Here is a 14,813-nt window from a genome sequence, read left to right as displayed (position 1 = left end):
AGACATTTTCCTAAAGCTGTTAAAGTAACTAATAGAATAAAATAAATGTATTTGTAATTTAGAGAAACAGAGTGGTGTTTGGGGTCTCTTGTGCACAGTCAAGTAGAACACACTTTAACCACTATGACAATTAATTAAAGTGATCCTTTGCTGTGTGGCAATCAGCCTCATTGCAGCAAACAGTGCTCACTCACTGGTGGTCAGCTGTACACCGGGGATCACCCATGACTGCAGTTACCAGACTTTGTAGTATTTTCTGATCTTATTTAATTGCTGCGTGCTCTGATAACTTTGCTTTATAATGAGACCCTGTGCAAGATACAACCAGTGGGCGAACACAGACATGGCACCCGTGTTCTTCATTCGAAGGTATTATGCATTTATAAGCCAAAGCTTAGAAAACAGTTTTAGCATCACCAGCGGCGAGTGACTTCCCATAATGAAGGACAGCTAATCAATTGCGTATTGAGCTTGTGACAATCAAGGCGCAGGATAATCACAATGGAATTAAATGACAAAATCACTGTTGTCGGGCAGCCACACGAGGAGAGACTTAATAAGTCTTCCTTTGTACTGCAGTTTAAGTTGTGCGATTTATTCAGTCACACTGAGACTCCTCACGTAAGGTGAGGTTATTGGCATTTATTGACAAACAGCATTACACTGCCACTTGTGTCAATGGCTACAAAGGGTTATTTATCTCATCGTTCTTACGTTTAACTGATTCGAACCATCCCTGCAGGGAGAGATATGAAGGAGAATAGATCTGCTGAAGGTTTGTCCCCTGCTGGTGGCAGCTCTCCGTGATGAAATGTCAATATCAGCTATTCAGAAGCTCAGGATGTTGTTCAGAAATCAGCAACTGTGAGTCACTGAAACGCTGGGCCACTGTCGCAACCTTTGAGGCCTAAATATGGACTCTTTTGATGCTGGTCTGATCCTTCCCATCCAATCAGTGGAATGTCAAAGCTTTGAGAGTGTGATGGAAAGTAAGCTCGTGAAATGTTCCTGGCTTAAAAAAGAAAAAAAAAGTGTGAGGCCAACATAAGGTATTTCCAGTAATGTAAGTGGTAGATGGGCTTGTTTTTGCCTTCACCACATGACTCCTCACCAGCAGCTGCAGACAAACAGCAGCTGTGAAGGGTTAGTTTAAGAGATATAACTCATTTGACAAAATGGAAATTCTGCTTTGAATCTAAGGAAGCTTTATCCCCTGAACACTACATTTTGTGATTGAGAGTGCATGAAAAAATGGTTAATGTGTTAGAAGAGAAATCTGAATAAACACAACTGATAAATAAAATTAACAAATAAAAGGTTGAAATAGATAGATCAATGGAAAAGGGTTGAAAAGGGCAGCTAAAAGTGATAAATGGTTAGAACCACCGGTGAAGGGTTTTATTATGATTTATTTATTGAACAAGACTTAGGACTGTGTTTATGGAGAACCTACCCCTCAATCACTCTCTCTCTTTCATTGCAGACAATGATGTTATCCATTCATTCCTTCATCCAATTGGAGCAGTCACATTCTCTCCAATTCCCGTGACAGTTTTGCTCAGACTGGTATTCATGCATTCCTGGCAACACAACTGCTGAAGCCGAGACAATACCTAAAGACCACAAAGAGACGTGAGGCGTTTCTGTGAAATGCTTCAGCCATTGTTTGGCGTACTTATGTGTAGTGAAACAACCGCGGGTGCCGTATACCCTTGATATACAACAGAAGGTCATTTTGAAACTAAATGTGGACCCATGTCAATCTGGCTCCATTTTAATTAGCCATGAAAACTGCTGGTACAAGTGAAATAGCCATGTCTGTTTATGCATGCAAAAACAATAAGGGAACGACATTGGTTGACTTTGTCATTAGTTGCCACTCCATCTTTGTGTTTGATATTGCTGTGAGAATACCCTGGTGCTGTTTGCACCAATATATGCAACAAATATTTGCATATATTAAAGTTAAAGCATCATTATTGATTCATCGAAGATAAAAAACAAAAAAAAAAAAAAACAACTGTACTGATGTGGTTCTGTTTTGTCAGGTCAACTGATGAGGTCCTCTTGAATGTCAGCCTCGGTTTCCCTGTAATGGGATCAAAGTCTGAATTTGATCAGAGAGGCAAACAGGATGAACCATGATCAGGAATCCAACTGGAAAAGATCTTAGGTTTACAAATTATATGAAATTCATAAATGAAGGTGTCAAATTGAGCATGAAAAATGCTCATACAGCTTATTCAGTGGAGGAACTGGATTTCAGCCATGATAAAAAAAACTTTTACATTACAGGGACAGATACTCCATACTGATTTTACCCATATTTCTATGTGAAGGTTTTTTATACAGGCTGACATTAGTCATAAAGGAACAGTGAAAAAGTTTGGTAAATATGCTTATTCACTTTCTTCTATAAAGCATAAAGAAAATAGTTGGAAAACAGTTGGTAAATGGCTAACCTGGCTGGGTCCAAAGTGAATAAATGTAATAAACAGCATATTTTAGGAAACACTATCTTCATTTTAGGTGTATGAGAATCCACCACAGTTCACATCATATTACATGATCTTCATCAGAACAGTGATTTTATTTTTCCCAAATGTGAGGTTTTCTGAAAATACATTCATTTTAGTGATAGGATGATCACCGGTTGGAGGTTTATTCATTTTATTTTACAAAACAACCTGATAAAAACAAGGGCAGACCACAGGTTCCTGTCTTCCAGTCTTATCATAAAAACGATGACAGCTGCGTAAACACTGGCTCTTGACCCTATGACCCTCTTTAACAGCTCCAAATATTGCTCCATGACAAACATTATTTTGAGCCAAGACATGATTCAGGAGTCAGCTACAGAAAATGTCATGTTACTTCTGTTATAGAACATGGCTAAATACAGTGAATGCTCCATATTGGACTCAGATAAGTCTGTTTGATTTAATGTTTTGGAGTTTGACAACAGCTTGTTCAGTTTGAGGGCTCTAACTGATGTATCACTATATAGAATAACATACTGTATATTTCTTAATTTGCAAATGACTTTTTTTCCAAACAAAATCCATTTATATTTGCTTGTATATATCTCTTATGGCATATAAAATATTAGCCTAAATATTCTCTTATTTGTTGAACTAACATTACTTGTATGTATTTTGAATATTTTGTCCCTCTCAGCACATGTTCAAGCCGAGTCTTTGGCAAAGACAAAGGTTAAAAGTTCAGTAACTTTCTACATATTTGTTTTTTTATTAAGTCAGAGGAAAAAGAAAAAATATATTTAATGGTTTGTAGGAAGCCAAACAATGAGGAAATAAAGGAACCGTCAACAAAAGACTATTTAAACAACAAAATCTAAATTCTAATGTAATTGATTTCAGTTAAATTGGTCATAATCACAATATCAGACTGAGCCATTGATTGCCACCTTAAATGAATGATGGCTGACTGGGTTAACAGCCCACAGATTTCTACATGGCCCGGGTTCACTATACCTTAACCAATTTCAGTCTCCACAGCTGGTCCAAATAAACACCAATAGAGTCACAGTCAGAGGCAGGAGGAGGAGGAGGAGGAGGAGGGGACATCTCCGCCTGTCCCCTCACTCACAGGCGGGGCTCACAAGTGCCCTCTACCGGGCAGACAGCGCGTACGCAGCCGCTGCTCTCCTGGAGCTGCCGGACCACTCAATCCAGGCGTAATTCAGGAATCAGGACTCACTCACACATTCCTCCTCCAAGTGTGGAGCAAACCGGCAAGGAGCAGCCGTGTCGGCGACAGTGTCCTCTCACCCCCCCTCCCCTCGGACAGCACGCCAAGGGACGGAGGGCAGGGAGAAGACTTTAGGTATAACACTCCTAAAAGTCTAGGTAGGATTCAAGTTGCAATAAAGAAAAGCAGAGTTGCCAGTTAACCCCGCGGCCGGGGGTTAACGCTGCGACGGCGCCGTCGACATGGATAAAGTTATCAGTTGCTGGTTTGCTGCGATAACGCTGCTGTTGTCCGCCCGGGGGGAAGTTTTCAAAGGTAAGGGCGATCACCTGCAGATGTCTGTACGCGCAGGGGGTCTGTGCCGTCTTGTTTCAGCCTCTGCCACCGCCGGGGACGAAGTGGAGGGGGACTGCGCTTCAACTCAGTTTGGCCACTATTCAGCCTGGTGATAGTTGAGCCGCAATTTTACGGCTTTAACTAATGTTTGTGGAGTAAATTCGAGCATACGTGGCACCGTGGAAGCAGCGGGAGTTATTCTAGGGCGGGAATTTTGCAGACAAAGTTAAAAACATGATTTTTAAAAAAATCACATTTGATTCACATGAAACTGAGTGTCTCAGTTTAGGGCCACAGCCGCGGCAGTGGTCGGTGCCCGGTGCCCGGTGCCCGGTGCCTCACCTCCGGAGGGGCTGCGCGCAGCGGGCAGGTGCGCCACAGGCGCCGCAGCAGCTCCGCTCCGCCGCGATTTATATGACCGCAAGTTTAAGGAGTTCAGTGTTGGTGTCTAACTTTATCTTGATAAGTTGCCGTCTAATGTGATTAACCCCAAGAGCTTCAAGGACCGAGAGTCACCGTGCGCTGCTGCCGGGTTGTATACCGGCGAGGTGATAAGCCAAACGGGACCTACTGTCATTATTCCACCGTGAACTCCGTGCGAACTTCATCTCTAAGGTCCCGGCCAGACCCCACGTAGACACGGGCTGCAGTCACCTCAGAGTCCACTTCCCACCCAGACATGCACAATGTGAATTATGTTTGCTGCGCAGGGCTCTTCTCATCCCTTCCTTTATTGCTGCTTCAGCTAAAGTGCAAAAATAATTCAACTTTTGTCTGTGGTGTTAAACTATGTCATGCACCTACTGTGATCTATATACACTAACCTATATGACGTATCTTTTTAAATGACTCACTGTCTTTTTTCCCCTCTTGCATTATTCTAAAATCATGGATAATTCATAAAAACAATTTGTGTTTTTATAGAGCTGCTCTGTCCCCGCTAAAAAAGGCTGTTTCTGTTAAGGTTAATTGTATAAAAAAAGTCAATCAGTCTCTTTATTGTTTTGAATAGAACCGTTCCCCTGGCAGCTGAGAATATAAGCATTAGGATGTTTCAGAAAAGTGCTTTTTGTTTACCCTAAATCTGAAGGATTTGTTGTTTCACCCTTTGATAGGTTGTTCATGCAGCCCCCCCCCCCCCCCCCCCCCCACTCCTGCTCAAATTATAGCTTTTCATATACATAGGCAACTTCATTTTATAAGTCTATTCAGAGCTTTGTGGAGAGAAAAAGTTCAAGGATTAGTGCCAGATAGTGATTTGACTTATTGGAATTACTCACATAATAGTGCAGACTTTCACCCCCAGTGGTAATGGCTGCAGGGGACTTAACATTCGGAGTCTAATTTAGCCCCTGAAGGGGTCATTTCTACTGTCTCGATCATGGCATTATAAGTGGAAAAAAGGCACATTAGCCTATATTCATGCCAATCAATGGATAGACAATGGATGTCCGGACCGAAGGTGATCCATACTGCCAATACAATTAGAGCTGCACTTTAAAAAAAAACTCATAATAATATGAAATGAACTGGCTCCATACGTGAACATTTGCTGCTTTCACTCTGGGGAAGTGGGGTGTGAGTTGGAGTTGTAGTAGGATGTGTGGTTCCAGCTCTGGTTGGATGCTGTGGGTCTCTACAGACAGCTGGTGCATTTTTCAGAGCACCTGTGGGGGGCAGCATGGTACACATATAATATGATACTCAGATGATGAAGTTAAGCCGCTCAGGGTGGAGGGCCACGCGTCAGACTCATGGATCAGAATTCAGATGCACCGTGGAAACTGTCTGAGTCTTTGCTGTGACAAAATTGCAGTTTAATCACAACTCTTGAGGCAACAAAATAACTTAGCTGCTAGAAAAAAATGACCTTTTTATTTAGTTTATGTGTCCCTACTTCCAACAATCTGGTCTTGTCCCTATCAGGGATGTTTTCACAGAGGGGATGTGACTTATTCAGAGACCTAAAGAAAACATTTTGTGATGAATAAATAGTGTTTATCAGGTAGTCTGGATGCCATGGGTCAATTTTTGTGACTGAGAACACTCATACCCTGAAGCTCAAACTATTCCCAGCCCACTTTTGTGTGAAGTTTATCAGTCTTGCCCGCTGGCAGCCTCAGGACTCGGAGATTTATTGGAGTGGGCTGCACTGCAGGGCTCCCAGTGGTGCCGAAACTGTCGATAAATGTGCTCCTAATTGCATGAGTGTGTGTGTAAATATGTAAACCAGGAAGAAATCAATTGGATGTGTTTTTACTCTCTCAGGCTAGGTGACGGATTAGCCACACACGGATGGAGAGGTAGGGGCTAAATATGAGCCTGTGCATGCAGCTCGAGACATTTGTTATGGAGAGTATGTGCTAACAGCTCCTGTGATAATTAGATCACTGAGGTAACCAGCGCGTCCGTCCACTTCAGCGAGCAGTATCAGCACCTTGTGACTGTGCAGCCTCAATTCGATCACAGAGAGCGGTCCTTCGGAAGCCTTTTAATTTACACATAGAAAAACAAAACTGACTCCATAATCAGGATCACACTGTATCACTTTCCTGCTCTCCTTCCTCTGTGAACTTGTTAATGCAGCTGTATATCTGTTCCCAGTGGCATTGTAGAGACAAACTACTCTTTTGCCCCCCCCCCCATCTCTTTGTGCATTTACAATGCCCACTGGATGCTATAGGTTCAGAGAGAAAATAAAAAAAAAAGAAATCAACACTATAAATCACTTGTTGTGTATGGCCAGTGCTTCTGTTTTCTACATTATGAGGACAGCATTTTTTTTTTTTTTTTTTTTTTAAAGAGGGCCTGGCCTTTGATATCTATACTCCGTCTTTTGACCGAGCACATTAAATTCCAGGGAGCTGTGCGCTTTGTTATGTTTACCACCTTTTCCAGCAGCCATAAAACCTGCCTTGTTTTCTGATAGGGGTGAGCCGTGTGTTGAGAATAATGCCCATGCTCGGAGTGTAGAGCTGCAGTTTGTCATTGCAGAGTGACTGCTGCTGATAGTGTCCTGGTTGACCGATCCTGATTGCCATCCAAGCTGTGACTAAGGAGTAAAACAACACATTGGCTGCTTGGGAAGATAAAGAGCACTTCATTTGAAGTCTGGCAATAATTTAGATAGTTTTTCACTCATGAAATGTTTCTTTTTTTTTTCTCCTTTTGTTTTCTCCCAGCTGACTCAGATTTAATAGAGACTTTTCCGAAAGGTGTCCTGATGGGTGGCAGTTCCTTTTGTGTGAGCCAGTGGAGAATGAAATTAAATATGCATGTGGTTTTTTTTTCTTCTTATATGATGGCTTCAACCAATGTTGTAAGAGAAAAAAAAAAGCTCCATGGTGATTGATGATAGTACAAAGCAGAAAGTGAGGTGTCTACATTCTTCTGTAACTTTGCTTTTCAGACACTTTCATTATGATGATAATGAAGGCGGTGGAAACACAAGGATTTACTGAAGCTGTTCAAACACTGCGGGTACATGTGCGACTGCCTCGAAAGGGGTCTGCTGAGTTTGTCAGCATAGCTGTCTCAGACCGATCATGGCTGATAGATATTGGGAGGAAGAGGAGGGGTGTTACTTAAAAAAATTAACATCAAGAACCTGCAAACATGAAGTGCTGCTGTATAGGCTTAGACCGTTTGTTTGAAGTGACTAGACTGACAGCATGTCCAATGATTTCTAACATGTCTTGGTGCAAGACTTCAGTCCCCTGTTTTACACAGTATCTGGCCTATGTAGTGTCAGTATCTGTGCATCTTAGTTTTACATCCAATAAAAAAAACAAAACAGTGCAGGTCTTAAAGGAAAATTACACCCTAAACAGCCACTGGTGATATTCCTTGTGCAGGTCCTTTTCTTCTTCGCACAGATCACTGATCAAACACAGACAGCATGATATCATATCAAGCTGTTCCTAAGGCCGTCCGCATTTCAAAATAAAACCCAGTATCTGAAGCATTAGCATCACGGGTCAAAATGTATAACGTCAATTGTCTCAGAATTAAAGATCATCATCGTGATTCTGGACTCAAGAGTCGTACCAGGAGGACGCCATCGTGTAAGAGAAGGTTATCTAACAGTTTGCGATCCCCATTAGACTTATTATAACAGAAAAACAAAACACGTTGCATTCTGAGTAAAGGTCGCACAGCTTGACACATTATTCAGCTGTGTTTCCATGGGAAAAGTCAGCATCTGCTCTCTGGAAGGAAGACACTGACTGAGGGGGAAGATAAAGGGAAGATGAGGGAAAATTAACACGCCAAAAAAAAAAAAAGTAAACATGTCATCACAAAATAGTCATCATTGAGTTATCAAAGGCGGACATTGTGACAGAGATTGATATCATGGATATCTTGGTCATTTCTTGTTTCTTCACCTTGTTATTGTGTTGTCGTCACGTTTGAAATGTAACTGCTGTGACAACAAAACTAAAAATTAATCAAAGTGGTATCATACGTAGGCTTAAGAAGCTGACAGAAAGTGCAGTGCGTATTTGCAGAGTGACACATTTTTGTTTTGTTGGCTCCCTACTCCCGCACATTAGATCTAAAATCAAACAGTGACTCCGAGGTTAAAGTCTTGACTGTCACCTTTTTAATTTGTGTGTTTTTTAAATCCACTTGTAGCAACTGTAGCTCTTTTAATAGACAGACGCCTGTTGTAGAGCACAGAAAGTAACTGGAGAAGTTCTGATGAACATAAATAAAGTCATCGCACTTATTCCTCCAAATGCAAAATGAATGCAAAAGCCAAACACTGAATCAGTGTGTTTTGCATGAAGCAAGTTCAGTGAGGTGCTCATGAAAATGTATTTGTCATTTCATTACATGAGGGAATAATGTCTGGTGAGTTGTTTATATGGAGCACAGGGTGTAATCGATATGCCTCTGCCCTGATGAAGACCCTGCAAAGTCAGAACTTGTAGGCTGACTGACAAAATAAAGACTTCTGATATAACTTTTCTGTCTCAGCCTGGAGAATGCCTCTTTTTTTCTGTCATAATATTTAATATTTAGTGTCAAATCCTTTCCTAGACATCAGCAGAGTCTCTGTATCATCCCTGTTCTGCAGCTATCTTCACTTCTTTCTTGTTTTTGGTTTTTTTTTGCCTTCAGTTTCACATGATAATTTGGACCCAGTCAGATGACTGACCTGGCCGCTCAAGAACATTCCACTGTTTGACCATAAAAAGCTCTGTGGTTGTTTTGACTGTCTGTTTAGGATTCTGCATTGTCCTAAAATTGGGGGGAGACTTTGTTTAAAATATCTGCATTTACTGTACATTTCAGCCAAAATGGCTGTGAAATTAAAGTCAAATTAAAAGCGTAAAGCACACATTAAAGCAGAAAACAATCTGACATGAAACAATCCCCATCAAGTTTAAGGGTTGGACGACGGAGCCAACACAACAGCAAACATGTGACTGTGTGAGTACAGACTGCAAGTATGGAAATTTGTTAAGTGTCGGCCTATCACGAGCACTTTCCAGCAAAAGAAAGTGAGTAAAAGCTTGGGACGCAAACTCTACCAATATGGTTCATCATCTTCATATCCCAGGAGTGCCACTCCACACTCAATCATTAGCTGTTGATTTGCAAGTGATTTTATTTACATTCTTGAGAGGTAGTAATAGTTTGAAGTTCATTCTCGAGGCGGCTGATGTGGCTATGTTATCCGGGAGCTCTGCAGTGGAATGATAATTGGCCTTGAGATGTGACTGTGTGAAGGATGCTGGACAAACAGAGATGCTCTAATTATACACAGCTCCTTCTTCAAATGAAGAGGATAAAAGCTAATGAATCGCACACAGGCCAGCACAGGGGCTGCCTAATGAAGAGAGGGTGAGAGACAGACAGGGGGATGGTGTGTTGTGTGAGAGAGAGAGAGTGTTTGTGTGTGTTTGGCATGCTCCAACAATTCTGTGATCTCATCACCATGTCTTAAAAAAAAAAAAAAATATCCACAGTAGAAAAACAACTTACTATGCAGCGGATCATGTTTACAGAAGTCTGCATTCGTTGTAGGTGGCTCAGTGAGTCCAGGCACACAGGAAAATTTCACTAATTAATGCTCCAAGGGTCTCAATTGTTATTAATGGTGACGAGAAGGAGGAGGGGAAGCAGGGAGGAGTGGGAGAAGCAGTTTAAATCAGGACATTACAGTGTGTCTACTCGATTGATTGTTAGGCCTCCTCTCTGCATAGCAGGGCAGATATCAGCTCACTTGTACTCACATTCTCTTCTTTATTCAAATAGTTCACTCCTGCTGTCTTGAGGATTAAATCTGTATCAGTGACCGACGATTGGCAGCCACACAGATGGTTTTTAACGCTCAGATTGAGTTGACCCCCGACCCTGGCACACTCCTCACATATCTTCAGAACCTGCTGTTCAATCAGCTGGTTTCTGTTCAGCATTGCCGCCTATAACCCACAGGTTATTATGTGAATAGAAATTGATTCTGATAGAGCGCACTTTGATATTTGGTTCATGTGAGCATCTGGCCTTGACCTGAAATGTGGGGCTTAATTTCAAATCTGTCACATAAAACCCCACTGCCTCCGCTTTGATGCCGGAGTCGCGCAGTTGACAAGGCCTAAAGTTTCTTCTGTAATTTCACGAATAACTCAAGTTGCCTCTTTCATGGGACAAGTGCACTTGCTAACTTAGAGGAGACTGTGTTTCATGCCAAAAGGCTGTCGGTACAGGCTGCTGTTCCTTCACACAACTCGTGCAAGTGTAGGTGGTGGAGCTGGATGGGAGGGGGTTGTGGGGGGGGGGGGGGGGGGCGCTGCTACTGCTGTTTCACCTTGTCTCCTGTTATTTATTAGGCTTCTGTCAAGGCTCAGGCAGTAGGCAGGTGTACATCCCTCCTCCTCCTCCTCCTCATCCCCCTCCTCTCTCCCAATTCAGGCCTTATGAGTATAACCAGGGGCAAAATTCTCCATTACTGTCAGTCTGAATCTGTTGCCGTCACATTAGCGCACGTCATCCAGTCATTAATGCATTAGGCCTTGTTTGAGTGCCAGTTATTTGAATTGGCTTTTACACTGTCTATTTGCCCTTGTGCTAAAAGCTGCCTTGGCTGAACCTGTTGACCATTTAACTGTTCAATAATGAAGCGATCCCTGAGGATGAATTAGGCCCCAGTGGTGTTGTTGAATAACGGTTATTAGGACGTGAAAAAAACCCAAAATGAACCATTGCATACATTTTTATGACCTTTTAACGGGGACGTGGAGCAAATTTGAACTTTTATTTACCTACCTTACTGTATATTTTAACGCAGCTGTATTCCTGTAGCACATGATCTTACCCCTAACAGTCGAGTACACTATTATCCACATTTATCCTCCACTTCTTCCTCCCAAAGCAGAATGTACCTGATTATACTCCTATCGGTCACACTCTGGCGCCTATTTGGAGCCAGTTATCTGTTTGTGCTGGAGACTCCTCGGGGAAGCATACAGCCGATAAGAGACTGTTGTTCTGTAAACAGCCCTCTGACCTCCTCAGGCTGGGCTTGGCTCCTTTTCAAATGGGCCTCTTTTGTATTGGCCCTGAGCTCATACCTCCGCGTGACTGATTCCCCAGGGGGGAGGTTTAATGGCATTACTGTACGCTCCGCACCGCGCAGGGTGGTCACTCCGGAGCTGTCACAGCCGGAGGGGGGTGGCCATGCCTTCAGAAGCAGAGGGGAAGCGGGGAGAATAAGACGGTGGGAACGATGATGGAGAAAAGATGTGCTGTTGTGTCTTGAGCAACGTTCGGAAAATGAGGATGATAATGTGAACGACCCCTGTCATGCCCTTAAACTCGGAAGTAGCTTGTGGGAATGGAATTATCAGATGGTACAGAAATGTTTTCCTTTACTGTCAATCACAATTTTAGTTTTTAACCAAGTGGCAAACCTCTTATCACAACATAAATTATATTCTCACTTGTGCTTCTCGCTGTGACAGTCTGTTAACTCACTGAAGTCTGACATGAGTCACGTGCATTAATAGCTCTTCTGGGGACAACTTGGCTAACTGCTGGACCATCCACTATCAGGGGCCATCAGTCAGCACCACTGATGTCTGCTCAGTTCCTAACACATTCCTTGTTTAATTTGCCAACATGCCTGAGCAAACAATGCATTGAAAATCAGTAGCCATGGGCTGTAGTGCAGCAAAACTGTTGTACCAAATCACTTGTGTTAAACACTGCCTCATCGAAACAGCTATTGAGACACACAGCTGCAGGGCCCGTGTTAAAGACGGAGCAAACACAAAACAATAACTGGAAAAGATGATGCTTGGCTTGAAGCTTGACTCCCACCCTGTAATCAGAGTTTTCCACGCTAAAGAAATTACAGGGCACAGGAGTCATTAGAAGTGTGGGTGCAGCTCTGCATTGCAAACGGAAACAAGGTTGAAAACACATGTTTTTGGAATAATGCACATCTGAATAAACAAACCGGTGAAAACCTGACAAGTTGATTGCAGTGATAGTACACTGCCCGCCAGGAAGATAAATTCGCTTGGATGTGACACTTCTTGGTATCAGGGTGTAAGAAGGAGTAATTAATGTGGAAAGCCTCGAGCACCAGTTGGTTTAACACCAACGTTATCATCACTCCTGCCGCCTCAGCTTCACATACCATGACAAATAGCACCCGACTTAAACAAGGTAGAATAGAATTAACTTGACATGATTGTTATATTTCTTAGGCCCTATCACATTAAAGTCAAACAACCTTACTTTGTTGGATTTTCAGTTTTAAATCAGTCTGTCAAGTCGTTCTTTTGCATACTAGCTTGGACAGTTGCAACTAAAATGCTCTGAACACAATGTGAATATTTTTCTGTAGTGTGAATAGCATTACCCACCGTTGAAGCTAAGGTTTGCAAACATATCTTTTCCCTGTCCTACTAAGTCTTTGAGCAAGTCCCAAGGCTAACCAAGGATTTCCCTATTGCCATTCCCAGATCTCTAAATGGGGCATTATTCATAATAGGATCCCGGCTGAAGGTAGGCTGTAGAAACTGTTATAAAAAGAGGCAGGGAAAAGAAAAAACCTTGAGCTGCTGGATTCACACCAAAAAGTATATATTTTACATCTAAATCCGTCTTTGTGTATTTCATTTTCTATTGCGTATCATGGTGTTGGCTGCTGTACTCATAATTCTCCACTCTCTTCCTACAAATTGTGTAAATGGTCAGGATTTGTAGCCTTTATTCAAATTAAGAAAGCCTGTTGGCTGCTAATAGAGTGATGCAGTGATGATGTATTTTTCTATCCCAACCCAGAACTTAGCTGATTCCCTCGACAAAAAGCCAATGGGATTTTTACATTGGCTTTCGGATTACTGCAGAAAAGAAGCCCTGTTACAAACAAAAGATTATGATACTGACACGTTTTGTTCAGCAGCATAATCTTCACAAATGACACCACTTTAATGATTTCTGAAGCCTAAATACAACTGCCAGAAGTAAAAAGCTAATGTTGGCCTATAAACAAACTACACCACGGTCGCATGACTTCACTGTCACCGCTCCTAGACTTTCAATTTCTGCAAAAGCCTATCCTCTTACAAAGTTAGAAATAGTTTTTAAAAAAGTATTTACGAGGCTGTCAAAGCAGACAGGTGAGTAAATCGGTTTTTGTGTTCAGCGAGATGATGTTTGAAGTACCCAACAGCCTCCATAGTCTCAGCTATCTCCTTCTTTAAGAGACGCAAAAGAAATCACAACTGGGGTCATTATTGACATATTCCACGTCATATAATAAGATGTGAAAATGTCTTGAGCTTGTGTTAACCACAGGTCTTATTTCAGGGATCTAACCAAAAACCCTTTAAAAAAACCCACTGACTTGTGGTAGTGCTAAAATGCTACCCAGTGTATTTATAATTTTAATTGGCCATTTATTCCTGTTTTGTCATTTTGTTAACCTGCCACAGTTAGGTTGGCATATTCATCGTCTCAACGTTCACTTCTCAACAGAGGAGTTGCAGCTGTAATTCAGCATGATCCCCATCAGATGACACATTTTACGGTAGCGGAGGTTTTTCTGAGGCGCTATTTGTAAGTTTTGCTATTGCTACATAGCTAACATTAGCATTAACAGTTGTCAGTATCAGACTTCATGTCTTTACTCACCAAGAGCTTTCTACAGCGCAGACACCAATGTTAACTCTTGTCTCTATCACGTCTTTTCCTCTACCGAAGTTAGCATGCTAACCAGTTAGCCCTGGCCTGTCTTGTCACTTTCCGATAGTGACTTACTGTAGCCTCCAGTCTTCACTGCTCAGAGGGTGTATTCCTCTTGGATTATAAAGACAACAATGGCCGAAGCTTTTGTCAATGACAATCACCAGCACCAAAAAAAAGCCCAGTTTTGCAGCAGAGAAAACTCACAAATAGCTCCTTTAAAACAAGTTGACCTTTTAACACTAATTTAAAAAAAATCAATATGTCTCTCATTTCCCATTTATTTGGTCACTTAGATGTATAGTACAAGTAATTTAACAAATTGCTTGTGTTCCCTTCGATAGCTGGCACTGTTTTCCGAGCATGTATATCACTCCATTCTGCATCACATTTGTCGAAGCCAAAATGAACCCGAAGGTGAATCATTTCAGTGCCAGAACTTATATCCAACCTACTCATGTCCTTGTCAGCCTCATGACTTAATTAAATAATTCATTTCTTAAATAATTCCATGTCTACTGTCAGAAATGGTAGAAAAATGTTATATTTTTCTTGTATATTAG

General features: G+C 41.8%; 1 protein-coding gene across 6 annotated transcripts in view; it reads left to right on the top strand.

Moving 5' to 3' along the window:
- Positions 1 to 3,652: 3,652 nt before the first annotated feature.
- LOC139628582 (receptor-type tyrosine-protein phosphatase mu-like) overlaps positions 3,653 to 14,813 on the top strand; it is a 148,179-nt gene continuing 137,018 nt past the window's right edge. For all 6 annotated transcript variants that reach the window (XM_071490366.1, XM_071490365.1, XM_071490364.1 and 3 more), the window contains exon 1: positions 3,653 to 4,026. In XM_071490366.1, the coding sequence (XP_071346467.1) occupies positions 3,954 to 4,026 (73 nt within the window). In that variant the 5' untranslated portion in view covers positions 3,653 to 3,953. The remainder of the gene's footprint in view (positions 4,027 to 14,813) is intronic.

This window comes from Trachinotus anak, unplaced genomic scaffold (genome assembly GCF_046630095.1).
Source record: "Trachinotus anak isolate AG129_WGS33_773 ecotype Australia unplaced genomic scaffold, CSIRO_AGI_Tana_v1 ptg000012l, whole genome shotgun sequence".
In the NCBI taxonomy this organism is placed as follows: domain Eukaryota; kingdom Metazoa; phylum Chordata; class Actinopteri; order Carangiformes; family Carangidae; genus Trachinotus; species Trachinotus anak.
The sequence above is the reverse complement of the archived record's forward strand: the minus strand, read 5'-3'. Positions and strand labels throughout refer to the sequence as shown.